At 44.2% G+C, this 23,708-nt stretch overlaps 1 protein-coding gene across 2 annotated transcripts in view; it reads left to right on the top strand.

Moving 5' to 3' along the window:
- CD276 (CD276 molecule) overlaps window positions 1-23,708 on the top strand; it is a 113,364-nt gene that overhangs the window by 79,115 nt on the left and 10,541 nt on the right. Inside the window, exons 6-7 of one of the 2 annotated variants that reach the window (XM_033920310.1) lie at window positions 1,698-1,736; window positions 14,749-14,784. In XM_033920310.1, coding sequence (XP_033776201.1) covers window positions 1,698-1,736; window positions 14,749-14,784 — 75 coding nt within the window. Of the gene's footprint in view, window positions 1-1,697; window positions 1,737-14,745; window positions 14,785-23,708 lie in introns of both variants that reach the window. The other variant, XM_033920309.1, reaches the window with a different exon arrangement.

Here is a 23,708-nt window from a genome sequence, read left to right as displayed (position 1 = left end):
GTTTTGAATAGAAAACAGCGAATAACATATGAAAAAGTTATTCGTGGTTTTTCTGTATTTGCGAATACAGAGGGAGAAGTGTATATGAATTTTGAATAATTTTTGTGTTGATCCAATAAGGAATGGATCATAATTCACAACAAATTCAGGGACTCTTGGCTCACTACCTATAGCTATTGAGTGGCTGATGGAGAAGAGTTAAAATCAGATTGGGTTGGTCATTGTTCTGTACTTTAACTTATATCCCTGGAGAATCATCTGGCATATATGATTAGATCTAAAAACTGAATATCATCAAAAATAATTCTCTCAAAAATGATATTTTGTGGACCATCAGACACTAGATAATAAATGAAATCCATTCCTTTATAATCACCTTCATTCCTCATTTGTCCCTTTTTAAATTTATTTTTTATTTTTTTTTCCAAAGAATCATTTTTATTTTTCAAAATAAATATAGAAAGTATACAAATTATTATAAATATACAAAAGATAACTCAAACATGAAACAGACTAGTTGTACATATCATAGTTAATAAGCAGGGAGATAGTATTGATTATAAGCCAATACAACCAGTGCCTCATGTCAAACAAATCCAGCAGGGCCAGCTCATGGAAGAGAGTTCCCAATGGGCATCACAAATGATTTAATTAAATGTCAACGGTCTAAATAACAATAAAGTGAACAGATCTCCATATTCTAAGAAATGAGCTAATAGAATTTCAATTGTGTTTTTTTTATTTAGTGATGATATTCATATCAGGCCATTTTTAAAATATTATTAACAAATAACTCTTTCAAAATATCTTTCTTTATCGCAAATATGATAAGTATCAACTGGTACTTAACCTTATGAAGCGCTGCTGAGTACCAGGTCCAACCAAGCCTGGTTTCGGGAGCACAAAATCCCTTCTTCAGGAACCCATGATTGTAAACAAATCACTGATGATAAAACGAGCTGGCTGGAGGGAATCATGGGTTCCTGAAGAAGGGATTTTGTGCTCCCGAAACCAGGCTTGGTTGGACCTGGTACTCAGCGGCGCTTCATTGCGGGTCGTCGCTGTTTTGACAACTTTACAAGAATATCTAAAGCTAAGTCGGTTTTCGATTCTTGTTGTGGGAGCTAGTTGGGGAGGTTCTCAGAGTGGCTTCTTAATTGACCTCACTCGTGTTCACTTGTTGGTGGTGATTTATTTTTCACAGTTTTGATTTATTACACACAAGGAGGTACCCTATGATGGTGTGTGGGCAGGGGCTTGTTGGTCCCTGTCTCGTTATGTGAAGCGCTGGAGTATATCTCCCCTTGCTGCCTTATCACACTGAGAGTACTCCATTTAAATTAAATTAAATTATATTTATATTATCTACGTTATTTAGCGTTGTGTTCACAGTTCTTTGGTCATTTAGTCGCCACTCTTAGAACCTTGTGATCTATTCTGCCTCTTGGTGGGTTTCTGGCTAAATATGGCAGCAGTGTCTGACGTCAGTTTAAGAACATTCACTCAAAGTACAGATTAACCAATAGGATTAAACTAGTGACATCCAATCAAATTCTTCAGTTATTTTTTATAGTATAGCATTTTGATAGCTCTCTTGCTTTGACTACATGGAATAGTTACCTCTAACACCTGATGCATGAGTGACTCAATAGACTTGGTTAAACAGAAATCTTAACAAATGTATTCCTTCCTTCCAGGGACAGAGGATCAGACTGACGGAGAAGAGCTAAAATCAGGTAGGGTTGGTCATTGTTCCATACTTTTACTTATATCCCTGGAGAATCATTATATGGCATGTATGATTAGATCTATGATTTACTGCCTTATCAAGCAGGCAACCAAGGTAACGGTTTACAGTAAATACCACACAGTGGGGCCAGGTAAATCTTTGATACAGGGGGCTATATTGGGAGCCATGAATGGATTGGAAGGGTGAGGGGGGAGGGCATTCTACAGCTAAAGTAGTTAAAATTTTAAATGTTCACAATTGAAGATGTAATGCATGTGTATATAGAAACATGATGACAGATAAAGGCCAAATGGCCCATCCAGTCTGCCCATCCACAGCATCCACTATTTCCTCTCCATAAGTGATCTCGCATGCCTGTCCCATGCTTTCTTGAATTCAGACACCGTCTTTGTATCCACTACTCCTACTGGGAGACTATTCCATGCATCTATTACACTTTCTATAAAAAATAAAATAAGTATTTCCTAAATTACTCTTGAGCCTAATCTTTGTGATCTTCTTTGTCCTGCTGTTACTGGGACGTGGGGAACTGAGGAGGGTGGCTTTTGGCTGGAGGACCTTTCTGGACTAGCACAAAACCGATTTCTTTTTAGATCTGCAATTCGTCAAGTTGTTAGGACTCGAACATGAGTCGATGGCACCTATCAACAAGATCATCATCATTGGAAGAGAGTAGACTTTGACTGTTTTATTATGCTAAAAAAACAAAAACACCAATGTGTCTGGGTTTGGTTCATGATCACCCTTCCTATATAGAGGCTCACCACTAGAGCAACAGGGTGTGCTGCAGGATAGAATTTTTGTACCTTGAGAAAGTAATGCGTCTACAACACTTTTGGAACCAGCTGGGGTGCAGTAGATCTTGAATTTATAGTAGATGCATTACAGTATAATCTTGTTATAATGGAATATCGTCTATAGCGGATAAGGTCCGCTGGTCCCGGCTATGTGCCTTTACGAACATGCAGAAAAGCACCACATATAGCGGACTTGCATCTAATGGAATTTTGCATATAATGGACAAACAATTTGGTCCCCAGAGCCGTTTTTAGCTGTAGTTTTGTTCGGCTATAACGGGCATGCAGGCTCCACCTACAAGGCGTGTGGCATGCCGGTGATACAGTATCAAAATGCATACATCAAATGCAGGCCAGAAGAAAATGACAGATTATTTTTCTTTCAAGTACAGTGCGACATAATGCTTTAGAACAGGGGTGTCAAAGTCCCTCCTCGAGGGCTGCAATCCAGTCGGGTTTTCAGGATTTCCTAAATGAATATGCATGATATCTATTAGCATACAATGTAAGCAGTGCATGCAAATAGATCTCATGCATATTCATTGAGGAAATCCTGAAAACCCGACTGGATTGCGGCCCTCGAAGAGGGACTTTGACACCCCTGCTTTAGAACATCTTTTAGTGTTCTGGTTTTGCAGTCATTTCGTGCCATACCAATGTTTTGCTGAGTTTTGTTATTGATGTTGCTGATATGTTTGTGCAGTGACTGTTGTTCATTGATTGTACGTTGTTTCAAGTTGACCTAAATAACATTTTTTTAAAATGCAACTCTAGATATAGCGGACTGTTTTGCCAGGTCCCTTGAAGTCCGTTATAACGAGATTATATATTGTACTGGGTAGCTGCTGAGAATCAGTGTTGGTATAGCAGGGTTACTGAAGGTCAGAATTGTCCATGTTGTGTGAGCAAGCTTGCATAGCAACTACCTCCACTGTACAAGATGCCAGACAGTTCCTTAAACACCAGAAATGGGGATTCACAAGGAACAGAGGATATTGTGAGCAATTATTTGTTCTTAAGGCAATTTTTTTTGTTATTGTTAGTATGATGGTATAGCAAGTTCAGAAGTGAAATGGTGCCATAAGACACTATGGAGGTAATTCTGTAAAGTGGGTGCTAATATTTACATATGTATGTATACATGTAAACGGCAGAAATTTGCTTAAGTGCTATTCTATATGTAAAGATGCACCTAATAGAAATATAGTCTATAAAGGAAAGTAAATGCCTTCTTCCCTTTATAGCAGGGGTAGGGAACTCCGGACATTGAGAGCCATATTCCAGTCGGGTTTTCAGGATTTCCCCAATGAATATGCATGAGATCTATTTGCATGCACTGCTTTCAATGCATATACATTGGGGAAATCCTGAAAACCCAACTGGAATATGGCTCTCGAGGACCGGAGTTCCCTACCCCTGCTTTATAGTATATCAACATAACAGGTATATGCACAAAAAGCTGGTGGATTTGTACATAGATTCTGGAGCTATGCACCTAACAATATTAAGTTACATGCTTAAGTTTAAGTCACACCCAGATGCCACCCCGTGCATATCTTATATAGGGTATTTTGGGCAGATAGTTGTACGTGTGAGTGGAGTCTGGACATGGCTTAAACTCCCCCCCAGCATGCTGTAGGAATGCCTCATCCTTAGGCACTTAAAAAGTAGGAGTGGTATTCGATATCTTATTAACTGGAAGTGGAATCGTCATATATCATGGGTACGAATGGAGCAACATATACAGTATTAGGTAGGGCTCCACTATGGGTAATGCTCTGGCTGCCATTGTCACTCTTGAAGGATATCTCCCATACAGGGAACCCCATTCTACTGCATATCCTGACCCTTTGGATTCGGGTTCATGCTCGCTTTTTGGGCGAGAAAATGTATTTTTCAGGGACAGCTATTCCCTATGTGCCCAACTTTACTCCCGGGGAATTGAACGCAGTATTTCAAGGCTGGGCCAAGAAGGGCCCGCTGAGTTTGGGTCAACTTTTTGAGGCTGGAGAGTTACGTTTTGAGGCTTTGTGGATGAATATGGATTGTGTTCCCAAGATCTTTTTCTATATAGACAACTAGAAAATTTTATTAAAAGAAGAGCCCACCGGGATTTGAGAGCTACGGATACGGAGCCATCATCTATGGAGATGGCTCTGATTGGAGGAAGTGGCCGGGGAAGCATCACCAAATAATGTGCCATTAATCTATCTCCCAGTACATTCAAAATATAAATAATGGGAGGTGCTCCTTGGTAAATGTTGCTCAGCGAAGGAATGGGGTTCGGTTCTTCAATCACTTCTTAAAGTTTCTATTGCTGTTTGCTTACTAGGAAAATAGAAAATTTGGAGAATGCAAACAGAAGTTTGAATCTGAGACTTTTAAATTTTCCTGTCTCTAAATTTCAAACACCAAGAGACTTATTTCATTCCTTCTTAAACTCAGTTCTGAAATTTCCTGAAAATAATATGCCACCGTTACAAAAGTTATACTATTTGAACATTCCTAAAGAGGATAAAGAAAAATGAGGATTACCGGGAGATTTGGATCTCACTGGTTATGTTGGAGACATCTCAACAAGAAGAAATAGTTACTAGAGCTACTTTATTGGTAACTTTTTGTTTTTCTTCAAGATAAAGAGGCAATTTTTTTTTTTGAAATGAAAGCTTTTTATTCGTTTAAACAGGTAAAAATGTCATTTACAACAAAAAAAGCTCATAATGACAAAAAGGAAGTACCAGAGGCACTACCAATAGAACAGACAAGAACAAGGCTCCCCAACTGCACAGGTTCAAGCAACAAAATCTCCCACACATGAAACAGCCAAGAGGAAGTACCCTGGCTACTACCAGCAGAATAAACAATGGCAAAATCTCCCACTAACGAACCACCCACCTCTCAGCAAAACCCTCCCCCCCCACAGGGACGAAACACAAAGCACAACCCACTAGAAAGGATAAAAGGTCTCCAAACACCACCCCCAAGAAAGGAATAGGTATAGGATCACCCAAATGCAAAGCCCCCCCAGGACCCATACTCAACTCCCAACTCCCGCCCCACTAATCGACCCTCACAGAGTAGACTCCCGAAAACGGCGCCAAATACGAGCATAGCCATGCTGTTTACCTTGCTGCATAGCTGTCAGCTGATAAAGAAGCTGCCATGTGAGCAAGCGGTGCTCCACCATGCGCCACGTGGGGGGTTGTACCTGATTCCAACAGGAGGCCAAGGCCAACCGGGCCGCCGTGAAAGCTAACTTACAAAACAGGGAATCACCCCAAGCCAGATCCAATTGGTGCCAATACAAAAGGGCATGCTGCCAATAGAACCGAAAAGAGGCCATTCTTTGTCTATTTTATAAGACTGATAATGTGGAATTTCATGGATTCAAAATTTCAATATTCCCTGATGTATCAAAATGGACGTAAGCCAGGTGGAAGAAATTCCTGGCTCATTATCGGTCAGTTTTGAGTATGGGAGCAACTTTTCAGTTATGTTTTCCTTGTAAATGCTGCATTACCTATCAGAGTACTAGATGTATATTTTATGAACCTGGTCAGTTGAACTTTTTTCTTGAGGGTAAGGCAGCTGGAAGAACTTCAGAGGCTTCCATGGAGTCTCCCAACCAGGCCGTTAGTTAATTGAATCCAACTGCACTCTGTAATGTGATTAGGCATCTTGAATTATTCCTGAAAACCAACTTCCCTTGGAGGTGATGGATTCTCCCTCCCTAGACTGTGGACTCTGAAATTAGTCACTAATGTAAAATCTCTATAATAAAACCTTAAACGGCGCATGCGCACTTCTACTTGCGTATTCCGTATGTCCATGGAGGAAGGAGTGCGCATGCGCGCCTACAACTGCCCCACACTGCCAGTGACTGTTCTGCTTTCTGGATTTTGCCGGACATCTCAGGGCCGGGCTGGAGGCTGCAGCAGCTACTGCTCTGCAATTCTGTGCGCCGCAATGCACAGCTAGCCACAGCTCGCCCAGGTCTCGCTCGCTGAGTGATGGAGCCGTGGCCCTGCCCGAATTCTGGCTGCAGCCCGGGTCACAGTGCCACCCCGCGGCCGCCAGTGGGAGCGCCGCAGCTCCACGCGCACACAGAGCAACGTGCTCCTAAATGCAACGGACGCACGTTGCTCTATGATACTGACATGCGCTCCCTAAGAGACACAGACCTCTCTACACTGCTACGTGGGCATCACATCCACCTTTCTAAAGCCCATTCATATAGGGAAGTAGGGTGGGGAGAAATGCTGCTCTGGGACATGGGGAGGGGGAGGGAATGCTGCTGTGGCTGCTGCACAGGGAAGTGGGGGGGGGGGAAGAAAGACAGACAGCGGGAGGAAGGCAGACAGAAAGAAAAGAAGAAAGACACAGGGGCAGGGAGAGACACAGAAAGACAGACAGACAAAGGGGGCCAGGGAGAGAGACAGACAGAAACAAAGACAGCGGGAGGGAGAAAGAGACAGAAATAAAGACAGACATATATTCTAGCACCCATTAATGTAACGGGCTAAAATACTAGTTATTTTATAATTTGTTCTTTTGTTTCTTATTTCAATTAATTTCCATTAAATTGTTGTTTAACAATTTGTAAAAGAATATAAATAATAATTTAAAAAAAAGTTTCTGTTGCTAGCAATATGGTAGAAAATGGTTACAAATCGTACTATCATTGATATTATTCTCCAGTCTGTCTTAAAACTATGTTTGGACATGGCTCTGACCTGTGTTGGAGAGATTGTGGGGCTGTGGATACCTGTGAACATATCTGGTGGTATTGCTCCAAGGCTCAACAATATTGGGACCGGGTCTTGCAATTTATCTCTGATGTGCTGAGACAATTTGTTTCTAAATCTATGAAATGTTGGTCCTTTAGTCTTGCTAATACAGAGGAGGAAACGGGTCCATTTAGTTCTCACCGCTGGTTGTCTATTGTTGGCATCCCTTTGGAAGAAGCAGGAAATGCCTACCTTTTCTGCTGTGCTGGCAAAAGTGAATTACATTCAACAAATGTCTAAGCCAGACAGGGGCAACCCCGATCCTTGAGGGCCGGAATCCAGTCTGGTTTTTCAGAATATCCCCAATGAATATGCATTGAAAGCAGTGCATGCAAATAGATTTCATACATATTCATTGAGGAAATCCTGAAAACCCAATTGGATTCCAGCCCTCGAGGACTGGAGTTGCCCATGTCTGGTCCAAGCTAACTGGAGGAATCATAAGGTTCTGTGCTCAGAGCTAGTGCTGTGTACATGTCTGAGCAGAAACACACATCTGTACGTTGCAGTGCCAATATCAGGATAAAGAAAAACAAGCATTAAATTCTCATAGACACTACAGCAGTAAATTCAGAGGGGGGTGGGATCGAGACCGGCAGAACCTATAGAGACTTGGCAAAAGGGAAGGCCACCACAGCGTCTGGCTTCATTATTGCCAGACAGTTTAGTGGGACTGGGACCGAAGGCAGGGCTGCTCGCAATCCAGATGTGTTGCTGACTCCTCACTCTCTCCTCCTCCCGGCGGCTGGCAAACAACATGGAGGACCGCTGTGGTCACCACCGGGAGGAATCAGCTGCCTGCCTGCATGTCAGACCTGTTCCTGACTCGGGGCTCCATTCCCCAGAGCCCTAGATAAGTAGTGTTGGAAGAAGCAAATGATAAAAAGTGATGGGGAGAGATTTTGTATGGAGATGGAGGGATAGAGAGAGATGAGGTGTTGGAGGAAAGAGGGGAGAGGATATGCTGGATGGAGGGATAAGACAGTAAATACTGGTTAGAAGAGAAAATAAAGGGGGAAAGAGAAGATACTGGAAGGGGGACAGGGAAGAATTAGCAAAAAGAGCTGGAGAATGAAAGGATGAGGAAGATGAAAATCTGTAGATAGAATCACATAGAGATGCAGAAAAATGAATGGAGGAAAACTGGAAGAAAAAGGTTAAAGTCAGAGATGGATGTAAGAGAGGAAGTGAAGACAGGAAGGAGAGACGAGGCAGATAGACTGCAGACCCTGGAAAGAAAAGCAAGGAAAGACAGAAGAAAGCGGAAACTGGGATAAACATGAATAAAATGGCCAGGCAACAAAAGTAGAGAAAAATAATTTTATTTTTAATTTTATGAACAGAAAATGCAGTTTTACTGTAAATTTGCAACGCCTTTTATATTATAAAGTGCAGTGATATTTCTCTTTCTCTGGTGTTGAACTGCATATCTTACTAATCTTGAGGTTTAAGTTTGTTTTTTGCCTACATTTATTTAAGTTTGTGGTTGCTCGTAGTTGTGCTTTCCTCTGCAGGGGCCTTCTTGTGAGATATGCATCACAGATGATTGTATGGGGAGGGAGGGTGAACAGTCTTTATAGATTGGCTCACCATGATAAACCAAATTTCTAACCTCGGTTTATATTTGAATCAACCTTCCTCCCCCCCCCCCCCCTTTTTGGAGGGAAGAAAAGGATACCTCTGTTTATATTAGGATGAGTTTATATTTGAGTATATACGGTACTTTTGCCCCAACTGTCCTTCTTGCTTGTTTGTTCTTGCTGTTGTAACTCTATTTCTTCTCTATCTTCTCTTTTATTGACCCATGTCTGCATTATTGGCATCTCTGCCTGCCTTGGATAAAGTGTTGCTATCCTTTAATAAACCCTGATAGCATTGCACCACTGCAGCCAATGAGTTAATTATTTGCTTGTCCCATTCCTTTTATCTCTTCCCAAGCACACCAATTACCACATTGTATGGGAAGGGCTACAACAAATCTCTCTTCACAAGCCTGTGGTGAGCCATCTCCCTGCAATATCTTAGTGTCTTTTATTTATTTTAAATTTGTGCTAGGAATCTGTGTGTTTAACTACTGTAGGAATATCATTAAAAGCTATAATTCTTAGAGGCAAGCATAGTTTTGAGGGTTTTTTTTTTTTTCATTGCTACACTTGAAGGCAAAAGAGAAGAAAAAGACTGACCAAGATTGGCTTTGAATATAACTGATATAATCTACTAATTAATTTCTTGAGCCTATTAGAGATGAAACATAAGGCAGACATAACCTGAAAGGCTTCATCTTTTTAATTTGTAGTATTTGCCTTTATTTCAATTACAGATGATATTCTTGCTCTAGAGCTGATGCAGAAAGTTTGCATTTGATCCATGGCATTTGCTTATTGCACAATTTCTGTTCACTGGATACATGCGCACAAGCAGGGCTGGTTTAAAGGACTTGCACCCCCCCAACCACAATCTGATATCTTTTTCTCTCCCTCTCCTCCTCCCATGATCTGGTATCTTCCTCTCTCATATCTCCCCCTCCTGCTTGATCAGGTGAGGTACTGGCTAATTACCGCAGCCTGCAGAGAGGATTTCTGGTGATGTATCGTTCCTTTCAGGCTGCCATCATCCTCAGCAGCATGTTCCCACCTCTCCTCTGACATCAGGGGCAGGATCGCGGCAGAGGAAACGTCCTGCTGAGGACGACGGCAGCCTGCAAGGATCGCTACAGCACCAGCAATCCTCTCTGCAGGCTGCGGTAATTATCTGAAGGTAAGAGCGGGAGGCCAGGGGGGAAGCTGGAGGACGCTGCAAAGAGCAGGCAGCACTAGTACAGACCGTGGGCTGCAAAATAGTACTTGGCGGGCCGCAAGTTTGAGACCACTTCTCTAGATGCTTGAAGGTAGACTGGATTGAGATGTTGGCGCCCGTAATCATAGGTCAGGGGTAGGCAATTCCGGTCCTCGAGAGCCGGAGCCAGGTCAGATTTTCAGGATATCCACAATGAATATGTATGAGATGGATTTGCATGCACTGCCTCCTTGAGATGCAAATCTATCTCGTGCATATTTATTGTGGATATCCTGAAAATCTGACCTGGCTCCGGCTCTCGAGGACCGGAATTGCCTACCCCTGTCCTAAGTAGAGCTGGCCCTGCACACAAGGTTCTGTGCTCAGGGCTAGTGCCGTGTGCATGTCTGAACAGAAACACACATCTGTGCACCTCTGCACATTGCAGTGCCAATATCAGGATAAAAGAAAAGCAAGCATTAAAGTCTCATGGACACTATGGTAGAAGAATGAGCTAAACTTTCTATGCTTCCTCAGATGTGATGTTAAAGCTTGCGCAGTTCTCTGCAATGGAACAGAATATCTAATAGCTTCGTTACCTTTTACTTTTTAATATGCTGTGTAAATCTTTGCACAGGGCTAGCTTCCACACAGAACTTCATTTAAAATCTGAAGAAGCTTTCTGTGTCGGCCCCTCCATATGAAGCAACTTTAGTTTCAGCACAAATCGTCTTCCACAGTAAATCCTGAAACTTTGGACATTATTTGTTATACTGAGTTGTCACCTTCTGTCATAACACACTACCCTTAATGCAAATGAACAGTAGAACTCATAACTAATTTTTATTATTAGTTGCACTGTATTTTTAGCTGTACATGCAAACAGCCCAAAAGCCTCTAAGTAACAATTTTATAAAACCCTTTCTTTCGATATGTATGTTTTCAGCTTGTGTAGTTTTCAAAGGAATGTGTTTTGGAATTGGTTTGGGTGGACCTGAGACATATGTATGTTTTTCCTGTTTTACAAACACACTTCAAAAAAATCTAGACCTCAACATTTATACCTGCTCCAAGGCACATGTGTCAGTTAAATACTCCTTTTCCAACCTCTCTGGCATTAAAATTTTTGCACTCATCGTTGTTCCATACTTAAGCCTTACATTTCTGATGCTCAAAACCAACCTACTGACTAATAAAATTCCGAATGTCATTGACCTTTGTGCTTCAGTGACTTGTAATAAGAAAGAAGCTTCACAGTGGTATAAATTCATTAGAATGAAAAAAACTAAGAGGCTGACAGAACTTTTAAAATAGATGGAAAGTGGAATTGGGTGTGGATATTCCGGAAGACTCGTGGTGCACCCTTTGGTTGAGACCTAAGATATGTCATTCTGCTACTTATTTACAAATGGAGCTCTTCCTACTACATAGAGCCTATTGGACGCCTCAACGTTTATCTAAACTTAATCCTGGGAATACAGATAACTGCTGGTCCTGTGGAAGATCGGGAGGCTCTCTACGTCATATGTTTTTCGACTGTCCCTTATTTCACAGCTGTTGGAATAGAATATGGACGGATATCTGTGCTATGTTTCATATAGAACAACCCCTATCTTTCAATATTATTATCTTTGGGGCAGATATTGATCATCTTAATCTAACTAGAGATGAAAATGACTTATTACACTTGCTTACTATGGTTGCTCTCAAAATAATTTTATTGAATTGGAAAAATTTGACAGCGGCAGTGTATGGAACCTGGTGGAATAGGATTTGCCTTTTGGCCAAATCTGAGCGTATCGCTGCCGATAGATCACATAATATGTGTAGATTTGAGAAACCATGGGCTCCACTGTTGGAATATTCCATCTCTCCTTATTCTCCGTCTAAATAACTACTGCGTCTGAATTACCGCATCTCCCCTATTAGACACTTTTAAATACATCAGGCTGAACTGCTTGTTATCCTACATATATTCTTTCGAATAGAGTGCATGCTTATTCAGGTTAGACTACCTACGCTACTATTTTCATTCATGGTTATGTATATGAAACCAATTACAATTATGTTTTACAGTTTACCATGTTACTAACTAAGCTAGGTTTCTGCTTTTCCTTTTGTATTTTACTATACTTAGTTATTTAATTTTGTCTGATTTTCTCCATTTGTTGTACTTTTGCATATCTTTTATGGTATATCGTATGCTTTGTGATTAATATTATTTCCTAGCTTAATTCTTTTATGTACCCCTGGATGCTTTTTTGTACCATTTCCCCATTAGATTGCGATTATTAACTAGTCTCTCAATCTGGATATTGTTCTGACCTTTATTTCTGCATCCTGTGTACATCCCTTTTGTTCTGTTTCTCGTTTTTTGAATACCAATAAAAATTTCATGAACTTAAAAAAAAAAAAGCGCCTTACAGTTCTACACGGATAACAAGAACAGAAGCTGGTCATAACCGGGAATCATAACATTCTTAAAAGTACATTATAACATCAATTCCATTAAAAATGCATACATACAAATAGTTATAAACTCCAGTAAAAGCTGAGTGTAGTGCCTTAATTTTTCCTACACTCAGTACTACACTCAGCTTTTACTGGAGTTTATAACTATCTGTTTGTATGCATTATGTGCTCCAGCTTCTCCTAAGAATTTAAAGTTTGTGATTAAAAATACTACCGCATGAGTATCCTTATATTTTTTTTAATGGGTGAGCAGAGTGAAGAGTGGTAGAAGAAACATAGAAGATGACGGCAGAAAAGGGCTACAGCCCATCAAGTCTGCCCACTCTACTTACCCACCCCCTGTCTATGCCCTAATGACCCAATTTCCTTATCTTGACCCTCGTAGGGATCCCACATGGGTATCCCATTTATTCTTAAAGTCTGGTACATGGCACATGTTCTGTATCTCAAAAACTAAAGCTGATAGGAGAAAAACAGTGCCATTTTTGGAATCAGCAGGTTAAATATACCTAGAAACAGATCTAACATTTGAGGCACCAAAATGAGTGTTGGCCAATGTTATCTTTATAGGGGCAAAGAATACAGCTATTTCCCAATATGGCTTGTGCCACTTGAGAAAGCCATAGAATGTTTGCTGTATACCAGGAAGCTTTGGCTTGGAGTGCTACATTTCTTCGATATCCTTGTAAATGTGTACTTAAGTTCTTGGTGGGGGGGGGGGAGGATTAGATACTTTTTCATTGCTCCAGAGCAACTTTGATCCTTTGTATATTTGAAAAAGTTGATAGTGCATCTTTTCCCCTTCCTTCTAATTCAAGCAGGGTGGAAGTTGACAATTTGTTTATTCCAGGATGGAATTACCCATTTTGCTTCTTTTTTTCCCCCCTCATTATGTTTGTCTTTTCTGATTGTTGAATTTCCACTATTTCTCTGTCCTTCATAGATTATAACCTAAAGAAAGTAAGGATTGCTTATTTGTGCTTTTTTAAATGGTGGATATGTTGGGGATATTTTTCTGAATCCTCTGTTTGAATTATTTGTTGCATGTGAATACTTGTATTCTATTACTAAAATCGATTTAAAAACAAACAAACCATGAAGCTGTCCATGAATGAATCTTACAGTCCATTATCACAGAGAAGGCCATAATTATCCTAGCAGACACAGGAAAGAATAAATTTAGCAAACAAGCGATTTAGCTGAAACATGGGCACAAGGCCTACTGTATATTTTCTATTTTCGTCATCTGCCCACATTACCCAAATAATATCAAAATTCATCTAAATGGGCACAACTAAACCTTTGGTAATGTTCATGGCCCTTTACTAGTCATACACAATTTTGTTTCCAGTTAGGAATGTGCATTTTTGGACCCTTTTTTTTTTTCTATCAAGCTCCTCTGGCTTCCAAATTGAGTTTGACAGCCTGAAAACTAAAAGAAAGATGTTAAAAAGTGGTGGTAATTTCTGATAGAGATAGCTGCTAAAAAAAAAATCCCAGTTCATTGAAAGCTAAAGGTTTTCAAAAATGTGTAAACAAAGAGATTGCATCCTCGGTCAACTCTGAAGAGTGGCAGATTCTTTTCTGAAAGGGGACCATGCAAAAGCATTGAGAGTGCATTCTGCTACCATTGCAAGAGGAGGAGGATATAGACCAGGGCTGCCCAAGTTCGGTCCTGGAGATCTACTGGCAGGCCAGGTTTTCATGATATCCACAATGAATATGCATGGGAGAGATTTGCCTGAACTGCCTTCTTGGTATGCAAATCTCTCTCATGCGTGTTCATTGTGGATATCCTGAAAACCTGGCCTGCCAGTAGATCTCGAGGACCGGATTTGGGCAGCCCTAATATAGACCTTATAAACATTACATCATCCAAGACTAGAATGCCATGCAATCAAAGCTAGTATTTAGGTACTCTCTGTGGATGTGTTATTCTTTTGCTATCCTTCCTCTCCTCCCCTCCTAAAAATGCTTGAGGAAAAAAGATTTGAGTCGGGTGTTCTGATGACATGGAATCAAGTTGCATATTTTGGGTGTATGTATATTGTAAAACTGTTTGAGAATCAGTAATGGTCATATTATTGGTATTGCTTTGGATTTTGTGGGAGGTGGTTTTCTTTTGCCTACCTGGATTTCTTAATTTCTTTTTCTTCTTCCCCAGCAGCCACGCAGCCTCTAAAAAGTTCAGAAACTAAAGAAGGTAAAGTCTGGCTTTTTCTTCCATTTCTCTGATATATGGAATGTGATCATGCATGGTTTGTAGGGTGGAGAAGAAATATGTTTCAGGATCCCTGGGTTTAGTTCCAGAACATTGATTCAATGCTACAAGCACATACTTGAGTAACCCCTTTGCATAGCATCTTCCTTGTAATTTTGTCTGTACAGGGTCATTGATAATTCAAACTCCAAATGAACATGCTCAAAACCAAGACGATAGTGTGTGTGTGTATATATATAGATATATAGATATAGATATATAGATATACAAATCAAAAATTAAAGGCAATTGTTAAATTATGCAATAACTGGAACAGAGCTAGCAGAATGCAACATATGTACTCGTACATTGCTTGTTGGATAGTTTCTCCACACACAGTAGAGCGCTCAGCTTTTAGTCTTCTGGCAGGCACAAGGTCAGAAATATGGACAGCAGCCATGACAATGAATGTCCTTAAACAGCAGCAGCAACTGAAGAGACAGTGCAACAGCTTGGATTCCAACGTCTTCCACATCCTCCTTACAGCCAGGATCTGGTGCCTGGCGATTATCACATATTCGGTACACTGAAGGAGATTCACCTCTGAAGATGATGAAAAGGAAGTGGTGCTCACCTGGCTTCGGGAGCAGCTGAAAAACTTGGGAGTTATGATCGACAAGTCGATGAAGCCGTCCATGCAATGTGTGGCGGTGGCGAAAAGGGCGAACAGAATGATAAAGAACGGGATCGCGAACAGATTGGAGAAGGTTATCATGCCACTGTACCAGGTCATGGTGCGCCCTCACCTGGAGTACTGTGTCCAGCACTGGTCGCCGTACATGAAGAAGGACACAGTACTACTCGAAAGGGTCCAGAGAAGAGCGACTAAGATGGTTAAGGGGTTGGAGGAGTTGCCGTACAGCAGAAGATTAGAGAAACTGGGCCTTTTCTCCCTCGAACAGAGGAGATTGAGAGGGGACATGATCGAAACATTCAAGGTACTGAAGGGAATAGACTTAGTAGATAAGGACAGGTTGTTCACCCTCTCCAAGGTAAGGAGAACGAGAGGTCACTCTCTAAAATTGAAAGGGGATAGATTCCGAACGAATGTAAGGAAGTTCTTCTTCACTCAGAGAGTGGTAGAAAACTGGAACGCTCTTCCAGAGTCTGTCGTAGGGGAAAACACCCTTCAGGGATTCAAGACAAAGTTAGACAAGTTCCTGCTGAACCAGAACGTACGCAGGTAGGGCTAGTCTCAGTTAGGGTGCTGGTCTTTGACCAAAGAGCCGCCACGTGAGCGGACTGCTTGGCACGATGGACCACTGGTCTGACCCAATACCAGCAATCCTTATGTTCTAGTTGAACGATACAACAAATGCATTGACTTGCATGGAGACTATGTGGAAAAGCGATATGTTCAAGTCCTCACAGTTCTGTTAAAGCCGTTAAATGTATTTTGCCTTTACTTTTTGATTTACCCATCTCTACTACAAAATACGAGATGAATTAACAGTAGGTTCAACAAGAAAGGTGGATAGCGCACTTGGAAGAAGATACATAATATTAGGCACACTTTTTTCAGTCGATTTCTATGCGACTATGGGGTGTATGCATTAAAACTGGTTTTAGAGTATAACTCGTACGTATTTTTATGAGCACATTAAAATAAATTTTACCAAGGGAATTCTAAAATTTATTGGCAAAAGCATAGCCACACTAGTACCATGGGCATTAAAACAAATGTGTAGTATCAAAAGAAGGAAAGTGCTATGACATTCTACATGCTAACTGTTCTAAAATGAAAGGGTTAATTAGGAGAGGAAGACTTAATTTCCCTCTCCCAGTCTATATGGATAGGAATGGAGTAGATATTGCATCATTCACAGTAGAAGGTGTTTATGAACAACCTGAGAAACTGAAAGTGGACAAAATCATAGGACTGGTTGAGATATCTCATGATTTTGAGGGAGTTCAGAGAGATTCTACCAGGTTCTATACTATACAAGCCCGCCTAATCCCCGTCGTAGTAAGTTCAAGGTGGATAACAGCTATTGCAAACCCTAAAAGCCATCATTCTACAGCATCATAGAATTGCTTGAACAGATAGTGTTTCAATAACATTGGAAAAGTATAATCCTTAGAGATAGGAGAGGTTCTGTGGGTCTGGAGAAGAGCAGTTATCCCAGGACAAGCAGGCAGCATATTCTTAACGCATGGGTGACGTCACCGACGGAGCCCTCGGTACGGACCTTTTTAACTAGAAGTTTCTAGTTGGCCGCACCGCGCGTGCGCGAGTGCCTTCCCGCCCGACGGAGGAGTGCGTGGTCCCCAGTTTCTTCGTTTCCGCGGAGCGAAGAAGACGCGTGTGTTTTTCAACGACCGTTGAACTCACTTTTTTTTGCCTTCCCGCTCGCGAATTTTTTCTTATTTTCTCTGTATTCACCTTCGGGTTTCTTTTCTTTTAGTTTGCAAAAAAAAAAAAAAAAAAACTTTGATTTTTTCTATCTTTTTTCGTTTTGCCCCGGCGGGGCCTGTTGCCATTATCCAGGCCTCGGGATTCGATTTTGCGGAGGCTGTTTTCCCCTTCATGCCCCCGCAGGTCGGTTTCAAGAAGTGCCAGCGGTGTGCACGCCCGATCTCCCTCACTGACCCACACAATTGGTGTTTACAGTGTTTGGGGCCAGAGCATCGGGCGGACTCCTGCACCCGCTGTGCCACTCTTAAAAAGCGGACGCTTAAAAACCGAAAAATCCAACAAGATCTGTTGTTCGGCACCGGGTCGACCATGGAATCCTCGACTTCGACAGCGGTACCACAGAAATCGGCACCGTCGGCTTCGACGACGCCCGACCCCACATCGGCGCCGCTGGCGCAAGGTAAGCCGGCTAAGAAGCCTACCCCTTCCCTCGAGCGCCCACCAGCCACAGTGGCGACACCGACCCTGCCGGCCTCGAGCCGAGCCCGAAAGCGCTCCGTCCCGATTTCGGTGAGTGCCTCATCATCGGCCTCCTCATCGCCGGGACGTAGAGCGGCACCTAAGGAACCGAAGAAAAAGAAAGCGGTTCCGGTGCCTCCCCTGGATGACCGAATTGCGGCCATCCTCCAGGGTCAACTGCAAGACCAGCTGAAACGTCAGCTCGAGCAACTGTTGCCTACTATCCTGGCACCGCTTCTTCCGGTACCAGACCGGCCCGAGCCCCGTACCGAGCCACCGGTGTCCACCCCATCGGTACCTATTAATACCTCCATGCCGATTCTCTCGGCCCAACATGCCACTGCGGATCCTCCTCGGGACCGAGCGGAGCACCATTCTTCCCGGGACCGGGACCGACGCCGGTCCTCCTCCCCCGGTACCGTTTCGGTACGCTCTGGGAAATCTTTGTCCAAGACTCACCATACCGACCCTTCCACCCCGGTGTCGCGTCATGCACACCCGGAGGTCCGGGACCCAGACTTGTGGGAAGAGTCTCCCCCCGGTACCGAGGAAGATCTCTCCTCCTCTGATGAGGATCCCTCAGCTCCTGATGCCACCTCCAGGCCTGAGCAATCCTCCTTCTCAAAGTTTCTCAGGGAGATGTCTGCCGCCCTATCCCTCCCTCTGGAATCAGACTCCAAGAAATCCCAAGCCTTTCTAGAGGCTCTGGATTTTGAGCAACCTCCCAAGGAGTTTCTTAAACTACCCGTGCATGACATCCTACGGGAGACTTTCTATAAAAATTGGGAAAACCCCCTTACAGTACCTGGGGCCCCACGCAAGTTAGATAACCTTTATAGGGTTATCCCTATTCCAGGATTCGATAAGTCACAACTTCCCCATGAGTCCCTCCTGGTTGAATCCACCTTAAAGAAGACTCAGGGCTCCAGTGTCTATGCCTCCACCCCCCCTGGCAGAGAGGGTAAAACCATGGACAAGTTTGGCAAGAGGCTCTATCAGAATGCCATGTTGGCCAACAGGGCGAACAACTATTCCTTCCATTTTTCATTCTACATGAAACACTTGGTCCAGCAGTTGTCAGCCCTCCAGAAGTATCTCCCAGAGAGGAAGATCCCACTTTTTCAGCAACAAATCTCTGGTCTCCTCCAATTGAGAAAATTTCTGGTCCGCTCGATATATGATTCCTTCGAGCTTACCTCCCGTGCCTCTGCCATGGCTGTAGCCATGCGCCGCCTGGCCTGGCTGAGAGTCTCAGACTTGGACATTAATCACCAAGATCGTCTAGCCAACGCCCCTTGTCTTGGGGATGAACTGTTTGGAGAGTCCCTGGATTCCACCACCCAAAAACTCTCTGCGCATGAAACTAGGTGGGACACCCTGATTAAACCAAAAAAGAAGGCTCCGCCTACACGTCCTTACAGGCCTCAAACCTCATACCAGCGCAGATTCTCAGCCAGACCACTCAACCCGCCTTCCCAACAGTCTCGGCGGCCACGGCAGCAACATCACCAGGCGCAGGCACGTTCTCAATCCACTCAACCTAACAAGCCTCTGCCTTCTGCTAAGCCGTCTCAGCCCTTTTGACTCTTCTCTCCAGGGCATAGCCAGTCTTCCACCTTCGCTACCTCTTCCACAACCAATCGGAGGTCGTCTCACCATTTTCTCCAGCCGTTGGGAGGTCATCACATCGGACCAGTGGGTCCTCAACATCATCCACCACGGCTACTCTCTCAACTTCCAGACTCTTCCACCGGACAACCCTCCCGTAGAGTCTGCTTCTCATTCATCTCAAATCCCCCTCCTCCTGAGGGAGGTTCAATCCCTCCTTCTTCTCAATGCCATCGAAGAGGTACCTCCAGACCAAAGGGGTCAGGGATTCTACTCCCGCTACTTCCTGGTACCCAAAAAGACGGGAGACCTCCGTCCCATTCTCGATCTCAGGAACCTCAACAAACACCTCGTCAAGGAGAAGTTCAGAATGCTTTCACTTGCCACGCTCTACCCTCTTCTCTCTCAACACGACTGGCTATGTTCCCTGGACCTCAAGGAGGCCTACACTCACATCTCCATCAATCAGACTTCTCGCCGCTACCTGCGTTTCCAGGTACACCACCTTCACTATCAGTACAAGGTGCTTCCCTTTGGCCTCGCCTCATCTCCCAGGGTATTCACCAAGTGCCTGATAGTGGTAGCGGCCTTCCTCAGATCTCACAACCTCCAAGTGTTCCCCTACTTGGACGATTGGTTGGTGAAAGCACCGTCGCCTCAACTTGTGCTACAGGCTACTCATCACACCATCACTCTCCTCCATCTCTTGGGGTTCGAGATCAACTACCCCAAGTCGCATCTGCTTCCCACCCAGCGACTTCAATTCATCGGAGCTGTTCTGGACACCACTCTAATGAGGGCTTTTCTTCCCTCCGATCGTCAGTGGACCCTGCTCCATCTCTGTCGTCAGGTCCTCATGCATCCCACCATTCCTGCCCGACAAATGATGGTCCTCCTGGGCCACATGGCATCGACAGTTCATGTCCTTCCTCTGGCACGCCTCCATCTCCGGACACCTCAATGGACTCTCGCCAACCAATGGTCACAAACGACGGATCTTCTTTCTCATCCCATCTCTGTGACATCATCTCTTCAGCAATCTCTCCAATGGTGGTTGAACTCCTCAAATCTTTCCAGGGGTCTACTCTTTCATCTGCCCCCTCACTCCATGACCATCACCACAGATGCCTCCCCCTATGCGTGGGGAGCCCATCTAGGGGATCTACGCACCCAGGGTCTTTGGACCCCACAAGAGCGTCAGCATCACATCAATTTCCTGGAACTCAGAGCCATGTTCTACGCTCTCAAAGCGTTCCAGCATCTTCTCTGCCCCCAGGTTCTTCTCCTGTGCACAGACAATCAAGTCGCCATGTACTACATAAACAAACAAGGCGGCACCGGATCTCGCCTCCTTTGCCTCGAGGCCCTACGCATCTGGACCTGGGCCACGGCCCGCAATCTTTTCCTCAAGGCGGTCTATATCCAGGGCGAACAGAACTCCCTGGCCGACAATCTCAGCCGCATACTTCAACCTCACGAGTGGACACTGGATCCTCCAACACTCCACTCCATCTTTGCTCGATGGGGCACTCCGCAGGTGGACCTCTTTGCAGCACCTCACAATCATCAGCTGCCCCAATTCTGTTCAAGACTCTTCTCTCCTCATCGTCTGGCACCAGATGCATTCCTGCTCGATTGGAAGGATCGGTTCCTGTATGCCTTCCCTCCACTTCCTCTGATGTTGCGGACCTTGTTCAAGCTCCGCAGGGACAGGGCCACCATGATTCTCATCGCCCCTCGGTGGCCACGACAACACTGGTTCTCCCTCCTGCTCCAACTCAGCTCCAGGGAGCCCATTCCTCTTCCTGTGTTTCCTACTCTACTTACACAGCAGCATCAATCTCTACTACATCCCAATCTGTCTTCGCTCCACCTGACAGCTTGGTTTCTCTCGGGCTGACCTCTCCAGAGAATCTATCTCAGCCTGTCCGTCTCATTTTGGACGCCTCCAGGAAACCGGCCACCCTCCAATGTTACCATCAGAAGTGGACCAGGTTCTCCTCCTGGTGTCTACGGCATCATCAGGATCCCACCTCTTTGGCGGTGGAATCTGTACTGGACTATTTGCTCTCTCTGTCCAATGCTGGTCTCAAATCTACCTCCATCAGAGTCCACCTCAGTGCCATCACTGCATTTCACGAGCCTATCCTCGGAAAACCTCTCACGGCTCATCCTCTGGTTTCCCGGTTCATGAGAGGTCTCTTCAATGTCAAACCGCCTCTGAAGCCTCCGCCTGTCGTCTGGGACCTGAATGTGGTTTTATCAGCTCTCATGAAACCTCCTTTTGAGCCTCTTGCCTCAACTTCGCTCAAATTCCTTACCTGGAAGGTGCTTTTCCTGATTGCCATCACCTCTGCCAGGAGGGTTAGTGAGCTGCATGCACTGGTCGCTGATCCACCTTTCACTGTTTTTCACCATGACAAGGTGGTCCTGCGCACCCATCCTAAATTTCTTCCTAAGGTGGTCTCAGCTTTTCACCTCAACCAGTCCATTGTGTTGCCTGTCTTTTTCCCTAAGCCCCATTCCCATCCTGGGGAACAGGCGCTGCACACGCTGGATTGTAAGCGTGCCCTAGCCTACTATCTTGACCGTGCCAGGGCTCACCGCTCCTCTCCTCAGCTTTTTTTGTCATTCGACCCTAACCGTATGGGTCATCCTGTCTCCAAACGAACGCTTTCCAATTGGCTTGCTGCCTGTATTGCGTTCTGCTATGCTCGGGCCGGTCTGTCACTGGAAGGTGCTGTCACGGCACACAGAGTCCGAGCTATGGCTGCTTCTGTGGCTTTCCTCCGCTCCACGCCCATCGAGGAAATCTGCAAGGCGGCCACTTGGTCCTCAGTTCACACGTTCACTACTCACTACTGTCTGGATGCCTTCTCCAGACGGGATGGACACTTCGGCCAATCTGTGTTACAAAATTTATTTTCCTAATGGCCAACCATCCCTCCTCCCTCTTTGTTAGCTTGGAGGTCACCCATGCGTTAAGAATATGCTGCCTGCTTGTCCTGGGATAAAGCACAGTTACTTACCGTAACAGGTGTTATCCAGGGACAGCAGGCAGATATTCTTACGTCCCACCCACCTCCCCGGGTTGGCTTCTTAGCTGGCTTATCCTAACTGGGGACCACGCACTCCTCCGTCGGGCGGGAAGGCACTCGCGCACGCGCGGTGCGGCCAACTAGAAACTTCTAGTTAAAAAGGTCCGTACCGAGGGCTCCGTCGGTGACGTCACCCATGCGTTAAGAATATCTGCCTGCTGTCCCTGGATAACACCTGTTACGGTAAGTAACTGTGCTATATGGTTTCCTTCACAAAAATGGTGACAGAGAAGTGTGGGGCACTTCACTATTTGGCCTCTGTTTGTAAGGAAAACAAATTGCTTGGGGTTAATTTTTTAAAATCTAATTTCCAATACCTTCAAAGAATTCTAATCAACTAGTAAGGCATAGCTTGACTTATCCATACTGAATTTCTCTTTTTTCATACATCTGGATGTGGTCTACTTGAATTTTAGCAAAGCCTTTGTTGTTGTTATCTATAGGAAGGTTATGAAAAAGCTCAGTAGCTTGAGATGAGTCTAGTTGTTTAAAATTTTTGTTTTGTTCTGAGTTGTCACTGGCCACAAAACATAAATAGACACATTTTTGTTGTATTTTATTTTACTGTAAAGTAAAGTTGAGTGCAAACATGCAGTATGAGGTTGGATCCCATAATTTTGCTATGTAAGGCAGTATTTCTCAACTCGGTCCTGGAGTCCCCCCTTGCCAGTCAGCTTCATCCAAGGCAAAGCAAATCATAGGTTGCATACGCAGGAGTTTCGTCTGCCGTAAGCCTGAAGTCATTATGCCATTGTATAGATCCATGGTGAGGCCCCACCTGGAATACTATGTGCAATTCTGGAGGCCACATTACCGTAAGGATATGCTGAGACTGGAGTCGGTCCAGAGAATGGCCACCCGGATGGTCTCGGGACTCAAGGATCTCCCATACGAGGAACGGCTGGATAAGTTGCAGCTGTACTCACTCGAGGAATGCAGAGAGAAGGGTGACATGATCGAGACATTCAAGTATCTCATGGGCCGCATCGAGGTGGAAGAAGATATCTTCTTTTTCAAGGGTCCCGTGGCAACAAGGGGGCATCCGTGGAAAATCAGGGGCGGGAAACTGCACGGGGACACCAGGAAATTCTTTCTCACTGAAAGGGTGGTTGATCACTGGAATAGTCTTCCACTTCAGGTTATTGAGGCCAGCATTATGCCTGATTTTAAGGCCAAATGGGATAGACACGTGGGATCTATTCACAGAGAAAGGTAGGGGAGGGTCATTGGGGTGGGCAGACTAGATGGGCCATGACCCTTATCTGCCGTCTATTTCTATGTTTCTA

The sequence above is a fragment of the Geotrypetes seraphini genome, chromosome 14 (genome assembly GCF_902459505.1).
Source record: "Geotrypetes seraphini chromosome 14, aGeoSer1.1, whole genome shotgun sequence".
In the NCBI taxonomy this organism is placed as follows: domain Eukaryota; kingdom Metazoa; phylum Chordata; class Amphibia; order Gymnophiona; family Dermophiidae; genus Geotrypetes; species Geotrypetes seraphini.
The sequence above is the reverse complement of the archived record's forward strand: the minus strand, read 5'-3'. Positions and strand labels throughout refer to the sequence as shown.